Here is a 22,837-nt window from a genome sequence, read left to right on the forward strand (position 1 = left end):
ATCTAGTCCAAAGTAAGCAAAGCTCAAATTGTGGGTATTAGACAACTGATATAAATATATAGATACAATGTTTTTTAAAACACCCAGACCTATACAAATCATACTCATGTATACACATATTTATACCGTGCGAGGAATCGAACCCCTGACCAGTAAGACGGTGTGCTAATCTGTTAGAACTCAGAGTTCTGATCAATATGCATATATAAATATGTACCGTACATATTGAATCAAACGTGACTTCAGGCGAGCCTAACGACTGAATTGCACTGCTTTGAAGTATTGTATTGTGTTCCAATATTGACAACCGTACATTAGTAGGAGTAGTGAGATATTATTTCGTCAATATGAAGTATTAAATATTATATATTAACATATAAGAGCATCATTATAATATCATAATTTGAAGAGCTGTATGAACTTACCTCCATATATAAAATCATTGTCCAGCAGTGTTTTATTTAATTCTAACAACTCCGTGCCACTGGTGATGGAAGGCGGTGCATCATATCTCCTCGGGGGCTTGATAACTGGATTTACGGCAGTGTTTAAACTTTTCTCCATTTCTGGAATAACTGATCCCTCTATCAAAGCTTCCCCGTTAGACACGTTCGCTTTTTTCTTCTCCGACATTCGCCGCCGACAGCAGAAGTAGCATAATACAATAATAACTATCAATAATATAGCGGCTGTAGCAACTGTACCTATTAAAAGTGGGAGCATATCATTGTCCATTCCTGTTGGAGATATGACGTCATGATTTATATGTGTTACCACAAGAATTACGTTTCTCTCCTCCATACCTCCTTGATTTTTGGCCACGCATAAATACTCACCGCTATCTGTACTACCAGCATCTAATACTGTTAGATTTACCCATTTGCTATTGTCGTTACTACTTGATGCTATATTATATTTTAATTCACCTTGATACCTACGAGAACTGTCAATAATTTGATCATTCAGCACCCAGTTAACTTCTGGCAGTGGATTTCCATTTACTTGGCACGCTAGCGTGATATTATTGTCTGATGATCTGACGGTCGTACTATTTGAAGGGTAAACAATAGTTGGTCGACAAGCAAAGTCACCCGTATCTAACTCCTTCCATGTTTTTCCTTGGACTTTTAACGGTTCTTGACAAATTATAGGCGAAGTGTATAGATGCTTGCTAATGACCCAATTTCTAAAAGGTTGAAGATAACAGTCACACCGCCAAGGATTGTCATGAACATTTAAATTGGATAATGTCAGTGAATTTAGTGCATCAACCTTAACATATTCAAGTTTATTACCGTCCAATTCTAATGTGTTTAGTTTCGGAACATTAAAGAATGTTTTGATTCCGATTTGTACTATATGGTTGTTACTTAGTTCGACTTTCTGTAAAAACTCCAGATTACTAAAAAGACCGTCTTCTAGTTTTTCTAATTGATTATCTTTTAATATTATCCATCTAATTTTAGTAGTTTCTCTAAACGTATCAGGGTGTAAAGTTTTTAGAAAATTTTTCGATAGATCTAATTCAATCATGATTGCGAGACCACTGAAACCATTTCTATGGATTGTTTCTAATTTGCAATAACTCAATTGAAGCTTCTTTAAATTGATCAATTGAACATCATCGAATGCGTTACTCGATATTTCGTAGAGAGGATTGTATTCTAAGTCAAGATTCTGGATGTCGGAGCTCAAAGTTTTTGGAATGTTTTGTAGACCAGCTCGAGAACAGTTAGCTCTTTTGTTACCACTCGCCCAAACACATTTGCACTCTTTTGGGCAGTTCGATGTGAAATCAGCTTCTACTGCCAGGATGAGACAAAATACGAAGACCGAACGCAGGACTGTCTTGTCCATTTTTGACTTATGAGCTGCCAAACCTGTAACAAATAAAAAAGTCACTTTACACATGTAGTTGAGAGAGGAAGTGCTATAAAAGCTATTAGTGTAACGCGGTCGAAAATAGATGGCGCTGTAACACGCGAGGTAGTTTAATAGCAACATTAAGACACGAAATCGTTTTGTGTACTTTACAAACTGTAAACTTTATAAACGTATGGTATTAACCGATGATATAAAAGTGCTTTTATAAATAAACAGTTGGCGATGGCATAAAAATGAGTTCTGTTACATTCGGAGGTTTATTTTTGGATATTGTTTTAACTTTATGGTAATGCATAAGTATCTCACGTGTAATTTATAATAGGTACATAATTTTAAAGATAAAAGAGATATTAATACGCCACGTTACCAGATGTAACACTACACTCACTTTTTTTAATCGTGTGTGTAATAGCTGTGCCTGTGACTTCGTCCGCATGGAATAATTATTTTAAACTGAGATATATAGGTATAAATACTTTAATTCGATATTTGAAGTGTATCAATTTTCATACAAACTTTCATGCCCTATTTTTTAAGGGTAATATATTTACAAACTTTGAATGTCATACTTACGTATATTTTTTCAATAGCCTAATAAATAAGTTTTAAGTTTCTAGCTTAAAAATGACGATAGTTCTATACAATATGAAATAAGGACATGTATTCACAACGACAGCAACACGCCTTCGATCGATCCCCCGTCCAATTCGAACGGGGATCGAAATTACGACGGCCTGAGGCGAAGTTAGAACCCCTAGCGGTGCCCTCAGACTAAAGTCGTATTAGTCAGGCGGGAGTTAGCCTTCAGCCGCTCCATAAGTCCTCCTGCCGGTTGGAGTGTCATCTGCACTCACCCCCTCATCCGGTGAGGCTGTAAAAGCCAGCTGCGGCCAACAGCCTTAAAGTAGTCCGAAAAAAAAACAGCAACATTTGATAATGCTTCTGACTACCCCATCTGGGGTATCAGTCGTGATGGACCGTAAATTACTTTCATTAATCCCTAATTAGTCTCCAAAGTTAAATAAGGTTAATTTTCATTAAGTCACATAAATATAAATGAACTACAGTAAAACGCGCAGTTTAATAGAGACGGTTTTATTTCATGTACGCCTGAAAAGTTTGTAACAAAATTAATTGACGTTCTTTTGTCTTGAGACTCTTTTTAAATTTCATTATTTCATTTTAAAGGAAAAGTGCGTAAAGGTTAATCTATACTACTTACAAGTGAATTAATAAGCAGAGCTTGTATTATGAGTATATATATAACTAATTGAATACTTAGATATTTTTTGCAAATACATAATAAATATAGAAAACATCCAGACCGATACAAAGAATCATACTCATGAATTCAAATGTGTGTACTGTACAAGGAATCGAACCTGTGACCATCGGAAGTAAAGCGGTGTGCTAAACCACCGAGGCTCAAACATATTAGCTACTTTTTCCATGTTTTTACAGGATCATTGTTATATATATGTATTTAAAAATAACACTATACTAAGTTTATATCAGTTGTCTAGTACCCATAACACGAGCTCTATTCATCTAGGGACTAGATGGCATTGTCTGCATTATTTAGGATTATTATTACGTCCTGTGAATATTTTTTTCTATCTTACCTCTATCTGTAAAAACCTATAATTTTAATTATATTTATTACCGTCTGTACATAGTGTTGATTTTCCAAATATCATTATCATCATTATTATATACATAGTAGAAAACAAAGTTGCTGTCGCTGTCTGTACTTAAATCTTTAAAACTACGCAACGGATATTGAAGCGGTTTTTTTAATTCATGAGGAAGGGACAGCTAGTTATATATATAAATATAACTAGCTGTCCCGGCAAACGTTGTTTTGCCATATCAATTAATAACACTATAAAAAAATAGGGGTTGATGATAGAAGGGTGAAAATTTAGGATTGTTTGTATTTTTGTATGTTGTATCATAAAAAATAAGAAACTAAAAATTTTGTCTAAAAAATAAATTTAGGGGTGAACTAACCCTAACATTTAGAGGGATGAAAAATAGATGTTGGCCGATTCTCAGACCTACTCAATACGCTCACAAAATTTCATGAGAATCGGTCAAGCCGTTTCGGAGGAGTATGGGAACGAAAACTGTGACACGAGAATTTTATATATAAGATAATAAATGTACACCCATGCGAAGGTAAATAAATAAATTATAAGCGACATTACTAGCAGAATGGGCACACTCCTTGCTGAATCTTGAAGCTAACGCCATTATTATAATTAGCGAAATTACAATAACAATGCTATGCATTCTATCCCGGATATGTTTTTCACCAAACAAGAGTTTAATATACGGGAATGTTCAAATGGCGGGGAAATAATTCGCGAAGGCTAAGATAATTACATTCTCACGTAGGAGCGAGAATAAACCAAGCAATTTGGGCAGAAGTGCGTTCCGAGATGTGATCCCAGCCTTATGATTGTGTACGTAGTGTGGTGGTCTAAGTGAGCGCATTTAGAGGAAGCGACATAGTTATAGATTAGCGTAGAATACTTCTTGCTAATATTAGTAAGTTTCTGAGTAGAATACATCTTACTAACATTAGTAAGTTACTAAGTAGAACACTTCTTATCTATATTAGTAAATTACAAAGCACACTACATCTTATTCATATTAGTAAGTTACTAAGTATAATACTTCTTGCTAATATTAGTAAGTTCCTAAGTAGAATACATCTTACTAACATTAGTAGGTTACTAAGTAGAATACATCTTACTAATATTAGTAAGTTACTAAGTAGAATACAACTTCCTAATATTAGTAAGAAGTATTCTAGTGAGAGAGCCTCTTGCCCGGAAGTTCTCTCACTGACTAGTGAGAGAAATCGTAAACGAGACCTGACTTCAAATGAAATATATACTCATTAATAAAAAATATATAGATGTACAGTACAATTATGAACGCGAGTAGTTTGTGATAATGGATAGATAGATAGATTGTTTCTTTCTCACGCAAAAAATATTGAACGAATTTTGATGAAACTTTACAGTAATATAGATTATGAATTAAAATAATACATAGGCTGTAATTTAAATATATATTATATAGATTGGACGAAATATAATGATAAATGTCAAGTAAGTATGCTACAGACGAAGTTGCGCGAGTCAGCTAGTAGAGCATCTCATTCCTCCAGAATCGTACAACAAAACGTGGATAGTGGCTCCACCCGTATACAGTTAACATTATCATCTATTCTAATGCGAGTATCTAAGAAGTGGAGTCCATTTTATTGCTTAATGGGTTTATATTATTTTGCGAGGAATCGAACCCGCGACCATCGGAAATAAGGCGGTGTGCTAAACTGCTAGACCACCGAGGCAGCATTAAAATTAAGTTTTAAAGAATCTCTTCCGCTCATCGTTTGTACCAAAAGCTTTTATATAGTGAACTGTTATGTCCCGTCCCAAGTACCGTGAAGCAAGTCTCTTTCTTACGTCACTAATGGCGTCGTAATTTGTCCCCCACTTATTTTATAAGTTTGTTCAGTGATTTCAGACAAAAGAGAGCGTTGTACTCACACATGTTAGTAGTCTTGTAGTATTAAATAATTCATTTGACCCATAAAAACAGTAACGAAAACAGCCAAAACTTTTGTTACATTTATAGAAATATATTAATTTAAAAAACATTAGAGTTGCTGTTATCGTTTGCTACTTCGTCAGTGTGAGTACCACAGACTCACCTATCGGCCGCCAAGCTTGATTTATAAGCTGTTTCGTTGAGATAAGCTAGTGAAATTACTGGGTAAAGAATATTTCTTTACCCAGTAATTTCATATGACATTGTAGTCAGTGCTGGTGCACTGGTGCTGTTGTCACTTACGATAAGGTCCACCGTTAGTTTATTTAAAAAAATATATGTTACTAGTTGTACCCGCGGCTTCGTCCGCGTGAAATAGTGACCTTGGTCAAAAAACATTTCATAATCTAATCCAAAAAAGCTAAAAGAAATCAATTTCATCGCTCTAGCTACAAAAATGACGAATTTTCATAAAATTTTCATCCCCTATTTTATTTAAGAGTAAAATTTTGAGAAACTTTCAAAGTCATATTTACTTATATTTAATCAACAGCTCAAAAATAATATTCAAGCTTCTAAAAACGACGATACTTCCATACCATCTTTCATCTCGTCTTTCAACCCCTTACAACCCTTTTTTTGCTTCAAGAAGTGGCCTATATCCTTTCTCAAGATCTAGACTATCTGTGTACCAAATTTCATTTATATCGTTTATATAATTTAAAAAGTTACCACATAGGTATGTTCGGGAACTATAATGAACCGCTTACTAATTTCTCAGTTTACTTTATTTGACTGGTAGAGAGCGCCAGAATGTTTTGGTGTTAAGTTCGGCATATATATTGTACCTACTAGTACATTAAAAATAAATAAATATGGAGCAATGAAGTTAATATTTATATCTCGTATCACTAGTTTAATACAAACACTTGAAAACGAGTTTTGTACATGTTTCGATATAAACAAACATGTGTAATTTCACAAAGAAATAACTTTTGAGATATTTAGAAACATGCAAAATAATCACACTTTTTATTAATAACAATAGGGTTTAATAAACATCTCGATATGGAGGTAAGGGGATTGATTGAATGAATGAATGAATGAATGAAACTCTTTATTGTTCCTTTCACAGATAATACAGTCACATACCCAATTATGTAAAAATGATAAAAAAAACAAGGCAAAGAGGTAGGGATTGTTAGTAATGTGTACTGATGACCTCATAGTTAAATAAAAAATTCTCAAATTGAATAATAAAAAAATAACGATATGATCCTATCCTATAGCGGTTGAAAAAATGATACTTTATAATGAAGTATTAAAACAGCTAGTCTTCTCTAGTTAAGTGCGGGCGACACCACGCGGCACATCTAGTAAAAAATTTGTCAAAAATAACAATATATTATTGTACTCAGTGGACCTCGCAGTGCCACCTATTTCTTTTTTAACTGCGAGCGACACCACGCGTCAGTACTAGTAAAAATTTAGCTAAATATAATATCTAACCTTACTCAGTGGACCTCGCAGTGGCCCCTATTTCTTTTTAACTGCTAGCGACACCACAGGGCACTTCTAGTAAACATTTAGCCAAAATGTGAATATCTAAGTTTAGCCAGTGGACCTAGCAGTGGTCCATATTTCTTTTCAACAGCGAGCGACACCACGCGGCAATTCTAGTAAATATTTTGCCAAAAATAAAATTCTAATTTTACTCAGTGAACCTTCACCCTTTGTCCTTTGGGGTAATAACAGAAGTTACGGACGAGTCTCGTTTAGTGACAGAAAAACATCACGATCGGAATAAAGTAAAGTTAGCAATATAACCAAGTGAGTGACGTAGTTGAAATGCAGTGAACTAGTCCTGGGTTCTGGGTTTTATGTAACGCTATTCTAAGTCTCATTAGTAATTTAATATTTACAGAATTCCGTAGATGTATGGTTGGTGATTTACATAGGTATTTGTAAAACACCGCCTTACTTCCTTCGGTCGCGGGTTCTAATCCTCGACAACATATCTAATTGCACAAAGACTGAGTGCGTAGCGGTTTCTATGTTGTTTGTCACATGTCTAATCCTTGTTAATGTGTATTTATTTAAAAGATCAACACGCAAGTTTCTTGCTAATTCTTCTTGAGTCTGCGTTCCGAATGAGTGTTAGAATAAAAAAATATGACTATTCAAAATTGCTTATATTAAGTTTATTTCAATAAAGATTATTAAAATAATCAATATAACAAACAATACATATTTATGACTACAAATGTCTGTACAGTGCGAGGAATCGAACCCGCGACCATCGAGGCCTATTATACGCGATATTCATTCATAAAAAATACATGTAAGTAACGAGTATAGTAGATACACAATTAACAGACATATACAAAGGTTACTCTTTTATTGACCCTCCTTTAGTATAGTGGATACGTTATTTAGAGTGGACATGTCTTAACACGTTCAAAGCAATTTTCAGAAACATGACCAGAAATGACTACGGAAAGGTAATTGTTGTAAGAGCTGAGTCACTTCTCAGTTCTTCTCAGCTCGAAAACACTCCGTACTTACATATTCGTATTTGACATATCATAAGACTGCAATAGACCTACATGAAAAAAGATGATATGATTTGATTTTGTTGTATATTAGTTTTTATAAACAAAGGGGAAAAGAATAAATATATATTTATATATTTATTCTTTTGCACAAAGTCCGTTATGTATACAACATAACGGACTTCATGCCTGATGGCATTTTCTACCAGTTAACAGTCGCGTTGATCAGAGATAATAAGCAATTTAATAATTAATATATAAAACAAATATAGATAAATACAGAAAAACAATATCATCATCATCATCATCATCAGCCCACTGCAGTCCACTGCTGGATATAAGCCTCTCCCAAGTCACGCCACTGGGCACGATCTTCAGCCCTTCTCATCCAGTTACTACCCGCAACCCTACGTAAGTCGTCGCTCCACCTAGCTGCGGGGCGTCCTACACTACGTTTGCCAATTCGCGGTCTCCACTCTAGAACACGCCTACTCCAGCGAGCATCGGTTCTACGACAGATATGACCAGCCCACTGCCACTTCAACTTACATATGCGAAGAGCTATGTCAGTGACCTTAGTTCTCTGGCGAATCACTTCGTTTCGGATTTTATCCCTCAAAGAAACTCCAAGCATAGCTCTTTCCATAGCTCGTTGAGCGACTTTGAGTTGGTGGACCAGTCGTATCGTCAGTGTCCACGTTTCGGCACCGTAAGTCATAACGGGTAGGACGCACTGGTTATAAACCTTGGTCTTAAGGCTTTGTGGTAGCGACGACGAGAAGACTTGACGAAGTTTCCCAAATGCCGCCCAGCCTAGCTGTATTCGTCTCTTGGCCTCCCTCTCAAAGTTGTTTTTACCTAGTTGGAGCGTTTGCCCTAGATAAATATACTCCTGAACAACTTCGAGAGATACTCCATTAATGGCGACCGGTTCCGGACGAATGCGATCATTGAACATGATCTTGGTTTTGTCCAAATTCATCCGAAGACCGATGCGTTGAGACGATTCAGCCAGGCCGTTCAGCATCTGTTGTAAATCCTGCAGCGATTCAGCCATGATGACAATATATATAGTAAGTATGTCAATTGCAAGATAAATACAGTAATTAATTCAAATAAATATTTAACGATTTGCTACTTCGCGGATCATTAGTTTTCCTTCGAATGATGGGAAAAGACACAAATATAGATAGAGGGAGTTATCATTATGTTTTATTGAGTTGTTTATTTCAATACAAGTTCATAGCGGACCAACTGAAAACAACAAGTATTAAGGGATGAAAAATGTAAGGGGTTTTATCTATAACTGGACTAAGAAACAAACAAATGTAACAATAATAAAGTTAACATGATAAATTCATATAGCGCCATCTAGATCTAAAGAAAACAAAGCTTATACACTCAACAACTGCAATTATATAATGACAAAATTACGAGCTATGTAGGTCAGGATGACCTGAACGTGGTTCTCCCTGAAAACCATCTTGATAAATTCCTAGTCAATTTGCCACGATGTGGACTGACTGACCTGACCTCATACTCATTTCATCATCCTCCACTAGTGTCAATCCATTAAAAAAATCACGTCCTCCAGCATGCGATGCAAGCGTTAATCCTTTGCATTCATATGTCCCCGGACGAGCGCAACGATAAAACCACTGATGTCCCCAGTGCTTTTATCGTTGCGCTCGTATGTCTCCATACAAGGGACATCGCATCTCAACAGTTACGCTAATTCCGGGTTATTTGCTAACTTTCTAAAGCATAATTACGAGTACAAAGTGTTAAACTGTTGTACCATCAAGGAATCTAACATTCATTCATTCATAATCTTCACGCTCCAACATTCAGCTGAATTAAAAATACCCAAAAATTCAAACATGTTGAAAATCAATGAAAATTGCACGTAATGGTATTTGATTTTCAATATTTCAGTCATTAATTACATTTTAATTAATTCATATTTTCAATTATTAACAAATTCAAATTGCCAATTAGTCGTAAATATCTTGACAGTCCAATTGCCAATTGCGTAAGTAAAGGATAGTCGTTTTGCTAAATTTATACCAGCGGATGTGGCATATATTTCCAAGTTTATAGTATAATATTGTGTCGTAAAAATTGTTATTTCATACTTGAGAACATCAGAATCACCGACAAATCAAATTTATAAACAATGTTGCGTTTTATGATGTTGAATTATATTAAGATCTTGAATGTATTTCACTGAGGTAGCGTTGGTACAATGTCGTTACCTTAATATCGCCTATTTCAGCTGCTGAGCAGCTTGTTTGTGTTTCACTGGCAGCTTGTTTTGTAAGAAGTGTTTCACAAGTAGCTTGTTTTGTAAGTTGTGTTTCATAAGTAGCTTGTTTTGTTAGATGTGTTTCATAAGTAGCTTGTTTTATAAGTTGTTTTACAAGTAGCTTGTTTTGTATGTTGTGTTTCATAAGTAGCTTGTTTTGTAAGTTGTATCGAAGGGATATGAGACATGGCAGTATATGGGTGTAACATCTTAGTTCTCAGAAATAGTAACGTATGATTTATAATACAACCTCGCCTACCTCGCAAAGTGCAATATCTTTACACAGTATAAAACAAAGTCGCCTCTGTTCGCTTATATCTCTTTAACTACGCAACGGAATCTAAAGCTGAGTGATTCAAGAGGAAGGTTTATATATATAATACATACGTGTTACCGTATAGAACAATCCGATAAGTTCAAAGATTTGTAATGCATCTATGCGAAGCGCGGGTCGCTAGTATATAATAAAATAACGATATTGTTATCTAACCTTGTTTTTTTAATTAGATGTTCTTATATATATCTCTACCTATGGTTTAACATACTTTTTTCAGATTACTCTAATGCTGTATATATATAGCTTCACCGGACGATAGCGAGTGCAGATGGCACTCCAAACCTGCGGAAGAACTTATGTAGCGGCTGAAGGCGAACTACCGCCTGACGGATACGACTTTAGTCTACCACTAAGACTTTAGGGCACCACTAGGGTTTAATCCTCTGCTCAGGCCATAGTAATTTTGCATTGGACGGGGTATCGATCGGAGGGATTGTGTCTCTAACTATGATTTAACATATTATACATATTTCCTTAAGGTTAATATTTGATATTGATGTTTAAAGTACAGTGTAATAAGTAAGTTTGAACAAGCGATGCGGGAAATTCAAAGCGAGCGGTGCTTTAACTTCGTCGGCAGCTTAACAGTACGGGGATAAGCGGATAGGATGCTGTACCTTGGTACTTGCTGTGGAGTTTCATACTACATACCTGTTTTACAAATACCTGCGAGGAATTTAAAATATATATTATAGACTGTGCCCGCTTCTTTGCCCAGTGGTATTCAGTACATATAAATAAAATTGGAGTGCCTGTTTGTAATATTGTAATAACTGTTTTTACTACATGTATAACAATTTTTTTACATACTACGATGGTGGCAATCAAGCACACGGTCCATCTGATGGTAAATGGTTACCGTAGCCTATGAACACCTGAAACACCGGGGTATCACGTGCGCGTTACTGACCCTTAAGAAACCTTAATATACCCTTCTTGAAATACCCCATGCTGTAGTCTCGTGGGAAAACCTCGGCAGGAAGTTCATTCCACAATCTAAGTGTACGCGGGAGGAAACTCCTCTGAAACCGCACTGTTCGAGACCACTTAGGTTCCAGCGTGTGGGGATGAATTCCCTGTCGATGGCGAGCGGTGCGGTGGTAAAAGGTGGCTGTCGGCATCATGTCGAACAATTCCTCAGAACATAGTCCGTTGTATAATCGGTAGAACACACAAAGCGAAGCGTAGTCTCGCCTCAAGCTAAGTGGCTCGATACCGCCAGAGAGATTGCGATCATCGACAATTCTCATTGCACGGCTCTGAACCGAGTCAGAAGGACATATATACGGTACAAATAACAAAATAACATTTTTTACAACTTTTGTTTGTCTGTCAGTCAGTCTGTTTGTTCCGAGTAATCTCTGAAATAGCTGGAGCTAATACAATAAGCAATAACTTAGGCTACTTTTATTTCAGAAAAATAAAGTTAAGTTCCACGCGGACGAAGTCACGGGTACAGCTAGTTCAGAATAAAAATGTATTATAATTATTAGCTGTGCTCGCGACTTCGTCCTTGGAATAGTGACCTTGAGGATAGCTTTTTTAATTCACCGCTCTAATATAAAAATGGGCGTTCCTCAAGGTTCAATATTAGGCCCATTTCTCTTTTTAATTTATATAAATGACCTTCCCTACATGGTAGAGAAAGTTGCAGATATAGTGTTATTTGCGGATGATACTTCGTTAGTGTTTAAAATTGGTCGCCAATGTAATCAATTAGACGATGTAAATTATGCTATCTCTGCTATACTAAATTGGTTCACATGTAATAATCTATTATTGAACTCCAACAAAACTAAGTGCATTAAATTCACGCTGCCTAATGTAAAACAAGTAAATACGCAGCTATTGCTTAATGATGAAATAGTAAATTTTGTTAATGATACAGTTTTTTTAGGAATAACAGTGGACTCGAAGTTACAATGGGGGCCCCATATTTCAAAATTAGCCAGTAGACTTAGTTCTGCTGCTTATGCAATTAGAAGGATAAGGCAATTAACAGACGTGGCGACGGCAAAACTTGTATACTTTAGTTATTTCCATAGTATTATGTCATATGGCATACTGCTATGGGGTAAAGCTGCCGATATAAATACTATATATATTTTACAAAAGAGAGCCATACGTTCTATTTATGGTATGGGTTCTAGAGAGTCATTACGTCAATGCTTTAAACAATCAAATATCCTCACCGTTGCCTCACAGTACATTTATGAAAATATTATGTATACAAGGAAAAACTTAGATAGTTTCAAGAAACTTAAAGACTGTACAAGTAGAAACTTACGCAATAAAAATAAGCTAATTTTACCTAAATGCCGTCTACACAAAGTTAGTAATTCATTTTATGGTAATTGCGTCAAATATAATAAACACAGTCTACGCTAAATCTTACAGAGAGGCAATTCAAATCTTATATTAAACAAATGTTATGTAAAAAAGCCTATTATAAGATAGATGAATTTATAGATGATAGCAATATATAGCAAGAATAAGTTTATTTGCGGACAACGTTATAATTTTAATTTTCATACTGCTTTCTTGATATATGATAGCGTAGCGGCTTTTGTATTGATTGCCGCATGCATCCTTATGTAAAGTGCGAATACTGTAACTACCATATTATTTTTGTAGCTGACGTGGTCGTGTGGAATGAGTAGTCATGCTCACTAAAATGTCCAGACATGTGGCGGCGTGGTGGGCCGGGTCAATGGGCTCCCTAAAATATTAGTGCTGCTTGTAGGGACTGGTCTGCTCTTATCACTACGACTGATTTAATTTTATTGTGTTTTTATATTTGAGCCTAAATAAATTAGTGCTGGTTGGTGGTTTGTATTCACACGTTTCGACTTGTAAATGTAAACTTACAAGGATTATTTAAAAGAGCAACACACAAGTTTCTTGCTCGTTCTTCTTGTGATGAGACAGCTTTCCATAAATGGTAGAAAAAAAAAAATTGTTATGACTAAAAAAGTGCTTAAATTAAGTTTATTTGAATAAATGATTTTCTATTCTATTCTATTCTATTCTAATTATTTAGGCCAATTATTTTACAAATAAGTAATGCATGAGATCGTTTTAGCTACAAAAATGATGAATTTCCATACAAGTTTTTATCCCCTATTTTATTTTACCCCCTTAAGAGTAAAACTGCTAATGTTAAATAGAATAGAATAGAAAATTATTTATTCAAATAAACTTAATTTAAGCACTTTTGAATAGTCAACATTTTTTTAAATCTACCGCTTATTCGGAAAGCTGTCTCATCACAAGAAGAATAAGCAAGAAACTTGTGTGTTGCTCTTTTAAACAATCCTTGTAAGTTCACATTTACAAGTCGAAACGTGCGAATACAAACTACCAACCAGCACTAATTTATTTAGGCTCAAATATAAAAACACAATAAGATTAAATCAGTCGTAGTGATAAGGTTAGACATAGGAGATAAATAGGTTAGATATAGGAGTATTTCATGAAATATTGGCAGAACCAGGTTCCGATGCAGCCAAGTTATTGTTCTGGATGGTATCATATTAGTTTAAGTTCTTTAGTTGTTTTTTAGTTTATTTTTGCTATTTGGTATAGGTACGACGGGACTGTCATCGTCACATTTTGTGCACAAAAATCCCAAAAAAAAAAAGAGAAAAAAAAAAAACAAAGAAAAAGAGTAAGATTGCAAAAGCGTCATATTCATTTAAATATCTAATCAACAGTCTAAAAAATAAGTTTCAAGCTTCTAGATTTAAAAATGATGATTCCATACAACCTTTCATCTATTCTTTCTGCCCCTTATTTTTTCCTTTAAAAATATCTATGTGCTTTCTCGGGATCGATTATCTAATCTAATCGATTATATAGAAGAAAAGATTCTTTGTCTGCATAGATAATCTAGATAGATTATCTATGCGATCCCAAAATATAACCTGAATTTCCGAAAGTCAATAGTATATATATAATAACAAATCTATCTAGTCTATAGATATCTAGATTATCGATGCAGACAAAGAACCTTTTCTTCTGTATAACAGATATAATATATTTGTTACTCAGATTCTGAATAATAATTGAATGAAGTTTCATATTTTGTTGGGACTATTGACTTTCGGAAATTCAGGTTATTTTTTGGGTGTGATTGAAATGATATCAAAATATCTAATATTTTTAAATACTTTGTCCCCAATATATATATATAAGTAGAGTATGAGTATACTATGGATACTATACAATTAATAGGCGTCCATTAAAAACCAATTTAATTGTTAAAATGGTTAATAATGACACTTCTTACATTACAAAAATTATGAAAACAGTATATAAATATGTATATAATAAATAATCCGGAACAATTATCACAGCGCCATCTAGTCCCACGGTAAGAGCTGTTGTCAAGGGTATTAGACAACTGATATAAATACTTAGACCTTCTATTTTTTGTTAATACATACATAATATACTCGTACATAGAAAACGCCCAGAGGCAAGTCGCGGATGACATAGAAAACACCCAGACCGATACAAACAATCATATTCATGAATACAAATGTTGCACCGTGCGAGGAACCGAACCCGCGACCGTCGGAAGTGAAGCGGTATGTTAAACCGCTAGTCTACTGACGCCATCGATATGTATGTGTATGGAATTGTCAGTCTTATCCATACATTTCCAAACATTTGCACAATAGCACAGCAACATACTACCATTTAACTGCAGTTAAATGAATCAATTCAGATCTTATTCGACGCGATGCTCTAATAAAACGTACGGAACCCTCCATGTATTCTTAATATACAACGCAAGGAGCTTTATGAGTTATATTAAAAACACAGACAGATATAATCGACCGGCATTTAATAAATCAATATTAATCGAATCAGCTTTACGATAGAATAAGGACAAGACGGCCTCGGTAGTCTAGCGGTTTAGCACACCTAACTTTCTGGTGGTCGCAGGTTCGATTCCTCACACTCATAATTTTATGAATTAATAATTATGATTGTTAGTATTCGTTTAGATGTTTTTTATGGTATATTATGTATGTATTTACAACAAAATATAATAAATATTAAAATATGACCCGCGCCAAATTTTCTGCTGCACATTTTCCCATTTTTGGAACATGGTTCATTGCAGTGTCGGACCTATTGGTCATAGTGTGATGTTATATAGCTTATAGTCTTTCTCGATAACTGGCCTATCCAATAATAAAATAATTTTCTAAATCGGACCAGCTGTACAGGAGATAACCCGAATGTCCAAACTAACAAAATTATCTCATATAATATTAGTATATTATATGAGATATTAGTATATCATAGTAAATATCCCATTAATATAAGTTGTATAATACATACAAAAACAAATAAATTAAATATTCTTCTAGAATTCACTTAAATACATTCCAAATAAATAGCTAATATACATAGAAAGCAGATAGATCAAAACAAAGCATCAAACTCATGAATACAAACATTTGAATAGTGCTAGAATCGAACCTATGACCATTAATAATATTTCAAACAGCTAGACAACCGAGGCACTAATAATATAGATGTGAATATAAATATTTATATGCGGGCATCGAACCCGAGACTCTAAAAGTCGGGACGAACAAAACAAGCAAGCAGACTCCCTTTAGAACTCAATTGAAAATGATTACTATTTAATTCGAGCCATTCTCAACGGAACCCTAAAAAAGTAAACATGAAAGGGTTCCCTGAAATCGGGAATTACGTCACGGGTATAGATTACATATTTTATGACTTAAAGTCGCTGCTGAGCGAATACCATCTTTATGACATTAACCTAAGGTTTCAAATTGCATAGTTATATATGGTATGATAGCAATAATGGGATGGATTAATTAAACTGAACCCTGATTGGCGTAGAGGTCAGTATTACCTTTAATTCTCGTATTTATGAATGTGGTTCACCGAGGTTCACTTTGTACAAAGTCGTCTTTGCAGCTTTATTATTTTCGTTTAAATGTATACCTTGCTCTGGAGATGGGCGATCTACCTGACTAACTGCAGCTCAGATTTCTATAAATCAATTGTATTAATAATCTACAATAATAATAATCTCAGGATAATTCATACAACGCCATCTAGACCCAAGTTAAGCTCGCTAAATTGTTGTGGGCACTAGACTGATAAAAATATTACATAATATACATAGAAAACACTCAGACCGACACAAACAATCATACTCATGAATACAAATGTTTGTGCCGTGCGAGGAGTTGAACCCGCGACCATCGGAATGTAGTGGTGAAGTTGACGTTGGCAACTCTCAACTTCACCACTCGGGACTCCTTAAACTTACACCCGGATCACAAGGCCTGGGAACTGCTGGCCCTCTCTGCCACACGATGGACACACGTATCGTGAATCCATGGAAATTGACATGCAAAGAAGTTCGTTTCACAGCTGCTCAATGCCTCTTACCATCCCATCCTCAATAATAGTTGTCAAACTATAGTTTTTACTGGTAGCTATTTACCCTAATTACGAAAATGTGCAAGCAATCGTTAAAAAAACTACGCAACTCCACAGTGAAATTCATGATTCACACCCGAAGTGCTAACTTGTAAATTGGTTCATTTTTAACTGGATACTGTAACTAGGTCACTTACCACTTACTAATTAGTACCAAAAATAAGATTATTTGTGTAACCGACTCCTAAAGTTTACGATTGGTTTGTATGACTCTAACAGGCTCGATGGTCTGGTGGTTTAGCCTTAACGTCCTATGGTCGCTGGTTCGATTCTTCACTGTAAATATTTGTATTCATGAGTTTGTATGGTGGGTGGTCATATACATTATGTATTTAAGTATTTGCATCAGTCGTCTAGTATCCGTAACACAAGATCTGCTTAGCTACTCAGTTACCCGTGATCATGGCGGTTGAAACACTGCCGAAATATCGAGAACTCAATAAAAAATAAAACATGGTAAGCTCCCGTAATTTACTAATTATACGTGTAAATAATGACTGCGTCAAATTTAAAATATTGTAGTATACACATAATATTGTTTTAAAACCCTATACATACATATACATGTACCTATATATTATTATTAATACCTATATTTACTTGGACTCGGATGCTATTGGAAATATCACGCGTTCATACGCGTAACATATATATTAATTACTAGGTGTTCTCGCGGTTTTACCCGGTTTTACCCGACCCGACCCCCCCTAGACTATACTAGCTATCCCAGCAAACGTTGTTTTGCCTTAAAACAAAAAAAAATTTAGGGGTGGAATACCCCTAACATGACATGAAAAATAGATGTTGGCCGATTCTCAGACCTACTCAATACGCTCACAAAATTTCATGAGAATCGGTCAAGCCGTTTCGGAGGAGTATGGGAACGAAAACTGTGACACGAGAATTATATATATAAGATGTTATGTGATGAAACAGCGTTCTGAATGAGCGGTGATTGGAAAAAAATGTGACGACTATTCAAAACTGCTTCAATGCAAGTTCAATCCATATAATAATTAAATGTATTTCTATTATATTCTGAGGTATAAGCTATATTACTGTAAAGTATCATTAAAATCTGTTCAATAGTTTTTGCATAGTAGAGTAACAAACATCCATCCATATTCACAAACTTTATCGTTTATAATATTATTAATATATGATTAGATTATTTTTACGTAATTGGAAACAAGCTGACGTCCTAACTGATGTTAAGTGGTAACTGTCGCCTACATACATGAACAGCACTACGTCATCACGTTATCATGTGACGCCCGTGATACTATATACGTTGTCTTTCCAGAGGACTAACATGCCTCTTACCCTGTAATTTCACTGCTTAATCTGTACCCTACAACCGAAACAGCTTACAAAGCAAGTCGCTAAACAGGCTGAAATAGGTGAGACTGAGGTACCGAAGGAGACAACGTTTTTCTATTACATGTGATAAGTAAATTGGAAATTATTTTTTTAAAGAATGTAATACATATACAATAGGGAAGCAATTTGTTAGTACCTACTGGGGACTAGCAATGTTTTAAGTAAGGACCTACGAAATGTTTATTTTGTTTAAAGAATTTTATACACAGACAATGGGGGAAAGGACGGAAGGGAAGGTGGACCGACGATCTGGTCAAGATCGCTGGAAGGCATTGGATGTGAGCAGCGCAGGACCGATCGTCGTGGAGATCTTTGGGGGAGGCCTATGTCCAGCAGTGGACGTCTTCCGGGCTGAGATGATGATGATGATGAATGGGGGAAAGCCCCTTTCCTTGTTAGTAATCGACGACTGCATTGTTAGCAATATACCATTATGCATATGCATTAGGTCGACCTCCACGCGGTTCTCCCTGGAAACCATCGTGGTTAATTCCTGATGAATTCACCACGATGTGCTAACTGACCTGACCTCGTGTTTATCTTATCATCCTTCACTGGTGCTTCGCCAGCGTATACCGTTAGCGCAAGCAGGTGCTACATCCATAATAAAATACATTGATATTGCTTTTACATATAGAAGTGAGTAATACATAAGTAATTTCTATATATTGTGGTTTTAGAAGAGATCTATTATTCACATTAGTAATATGCTGACATTACTGTGGTTAAATGAGTAACGTTCGAGTTATTCATGTGATAATGGTGATATCCTAAAATATATTACTAGAAGTTACATATGTATACATATATTACTTACTTCGTCTGCGTAAATAGTGACCTAGACCAAATAATAAAAAAAATATTTAGTAATCTAACATTTACTATTACAGTTATTTTCTGTATTTGATGCAACAAAGAGTATAAATAAATAAATTATTACACATAATACCATGCGTTTGACACACACACACATACATATCAGACCACGTCAAAGTCTGGAAGGGGGTGAAATAAAGGATGAATGATTAATTAGCTCGATTATATTTTTATTATATAATACATAATAAATCTACTATTATAATAATACGTGTAACAAAAAAATTATACCGCTATTTAAGAAAAATCTATGTTATAATAATGTTTACGAAGTACTTTTAATTATAACACAGACATACTTCAGACTAAGTTAGAGGGGGGTCTAGAAGGGGGTGAAATATGGGTTGAAAGTTTATATAAAGTCGCGGATAACTATGTAGTTAATATACAAATAACATAGAGCTAACGCGTGCCTACTTCGTTGGGCGGTAAACATATTCTACTACTGTGAAAAATTTTCCACTGTTCAGGTTATAATATGGTGTACTAGCTGACCTGCGCAACTTCGTCTGCATCATACTTCACCTTTACCTTTCTAAATTATAGCCTACATGTTATTCTCATAAGGTATATTATATTAAAGTTTCATCAAAATCCGTTCAATAGTTTTTCGTGAAATTGTAAGTAAATATACTCAAAACCTTTCGAGGTTATAATATTAATAAGATTAAGATAAGGTGATATAATAGTTGATAGTCTGACACTCAAAAATAACATGGCTTTCTATTGTGAAAGAATTTTCAAAATTGTTTCAATATTTCCCGAGATTACAACCCCCTCTACAACCTCACAAACTTTACCTTATAATAATAATAGTATAAATAAAGGAAGTGCCGACACTTTCCTATCTCATATTATTTTTAATTTCTCCATTTTAGATATGTAGTGTTCCCTCTAGATGTTTTTGTTGCTCTGTGTTTCCAACACCAGGCTTAATTCAGTCATCAGAATATGTGAGTACTTAATTAAGTCGGAAACCAGTTTCAACTGGTACCGAGTATGCCACAATGGGGAATCGTATCCTGGACCGTAACGACTGTAAACTTCGAAGCACACTCCAGTGTACTTTATTCTAATGTAATAAAAGCCATAATGGCGTTAACGGCCTATCGAGTACAAACGACATTCTAGGTACAGTTATTGTCACAAACAAACGTACAAATGATATTCTACGCTTACATGTATATACGGCCTCAGTGGTTTAGCGGTTTAACATAGCAGCCGTAATCCAATGCTCGCGGGTTCCATTCCTCGTACGATATAAACTTTTATAATCATGAGCATGAATATACTTTTACAGTTTATATCGTGCGAGCATGGTCTGTGTGTTTTCTATGTATGTATATTATATATTTATGTAAGTACATGCATACTATACATAGAAAACACCCAGACCGGTACAATGTGTACGAGGAATCGAACCCATGACCATCGATGAGGTATATTATTTTTAATAATTTAATAAATAGATTTATATTGACTTATTTATTATTATTAAAGCAAATTGATATACTTAGACAATTGTTTAGAAATACTGTTTTCGGTGATCTAGCGGTATAGGACACCGCTTTTCTTCCGACGATCGCGGGTTCGATTCCTCGCACGGTACAAACAATTGTATTCATGAGTATAATTGTTTGTATCGGTCTGGGTGTTTTCTATGTATAATATATTATGTATGTATTTACAAAAAAAGTTTTTATATCAGTTGTCTAGTACCCATAACACACGCTCTGTTTACCGTGGAACTAGATAGCGCGGTGGTAATTGTCTACGATCTATGATCTAGTTCTATGATCTTCAAATAATACAAGAAGTTCATCAAATACTGCAGCCGACTGTACGTATCCGCGTCTTAATTATATTGCTCATTAACCATTACATTTAATGATAATAACTGTTTACTTTGTTTTGTGGGTTAATATATCGGAAGCTGTACCATTAACCTATATTAGACACCACTCTACATTATGGTGGATGCGATATAAAGACGCCGTTAATGACATTGAACATTCATTTGTAGCTATGGAAGTTTCCTAATGAGGTAATCTTCTGTTTACCCTAAAATATAAACACAACACGACAGAGTTGTGGGTAATAACTGGAACAGAATGGCTGAACATCGTACCCAGTTGTGTGCCTTGGGAGAGACCTATGTTTAGTAGAGGACTGTAGCGGATTGATGATGACGATGCAGATAATGATGATAAAGACGACAGTTTACAATTTTCACTGACTCTGTAATCTACCTACTAGGTATAGACGTCAAGAACAGGTCAGTTGGGTTATGAAACTAAGCGATAATCAGCTGAGATTGCGAAGCTTGAAGAGGAGGACCCTCGCAAATATGTAAAACAATCAGTCTTTTCTTTCCTGTTCAAATTTGTTATCAAATCATAGTTAAATCAATCTAATGTAAGATTAGTATTAGCTGACGAAGCTGATAACATTAAGCTGTATAGAATAGAAAATCATTTATTCAAATAAACTTACACTGACGCACTTTTGAATTAATTAATCAAAATTTTTTTTATCTACCGCTCATTCGTATAGAAATTACTCCAAAATTTGTCAGACGTTAGTCTGACTTTAGGACTAGTGTAGCCGCGTTTTAAAGATGTGTTCTGGTTGAGGGGACGTAGCAGTAAAATTACATGGTATGGAACATGACATTAATTTTGCAGAATTGCAGGGTTTAAGGGGTATAATGGGCACCATATGATGATTTCATGTCCGTGGTACGCCTAATATGTGCTATTCCAGAGGACTAAGATGTCACGTCTTCATGATGCCATGTGTTGTTAAAAATAATTATAATAATACCAGTGGACATTTCACACAGCGCCATCCAGTCCCAAACTAAGCAGAGCTTGTGTACTGGACAACTAATTTAAATAATTAGATATTTTACTTTAAACACATATATAGAAAACAGCGATACAACAAATCATATTCAAGAATATAAATGTTAGTAACGTAACCAAACGCTGTTGCGAACCATCATCCATCCATACCATCGGAAGTAAAGCAGTGTACGAAACCACTATACCACCGAGGCCGTCTGATAATACATATACATAGGTACATGCAAATCTTCAAAGATGGGAATCAGAAATATAGTGAGCTATTGACGTTATGGTGAATGCAATACTTGATATGTCAACATTCCGCCGAGAATAATGGTATGTACCGTAACAGGAGAGATCAGGCTTATCAGGAACACTGGTTTGGCAGATTCTAAATAAATTGGCACAGGATGAGGTTATTTGGATCTGAGGATCCAATATGTTTTTGAGTCGGCACAAATCAGGTCTAAAAATCGAGCCAATAAATTAGGACGTCAAGATTTCGTAAGTCTAATAGATAGCGTAGCCACAAATTAAATTGAACAACTGAACTGAACATTGTTTTCAAACAGCTTTAATAAAATAGGTATTCTTTAAA

The 22,837-nt window shown here is 35.1% G+C and overlaps 1 protein-coding gene across 1 annotated transcript in view; it reads right to left on the bottom strand.

The window, feature by feature from the left end:
• LOC131853994 (uncharacterized) overlaps window positions 1–22,837 on the bottom strand; it is a 42,331-nt gene that overhangs the window by 3,853 nt on the left and 15,641 nt on the right. Inside the window, exon 3 of the mRNA XM_059205113.1 lies at window positions 426–1,880. Coding sequence (XP_059061096.1) covers window positions 426–1,857 — 1,432 coding nt within the window. The 5' untranslated portion in view covers window positions 1,858–1,880. The remainder of the gene's footprint in view (window positions 1–425; window positions 1,881–22,837) is intronic.

Source organism: Achroia grisella, unplaced genomic scaffold (genome assembly GCF_030625045.1).
Source record: "Achroia grisella isolate CSIRO2021 unplaced genomic scaffold, CSIRO_AGI_Agris_v1 utg918, whole genome shotgun sequence".
In the NCBI taxonomy this organism is placed as follows: Eukaryota; Metazoa; Arthropoda; class Insecta; order Lepidoptera; family Pyralidae; genus Achroia; species Achroia grisella.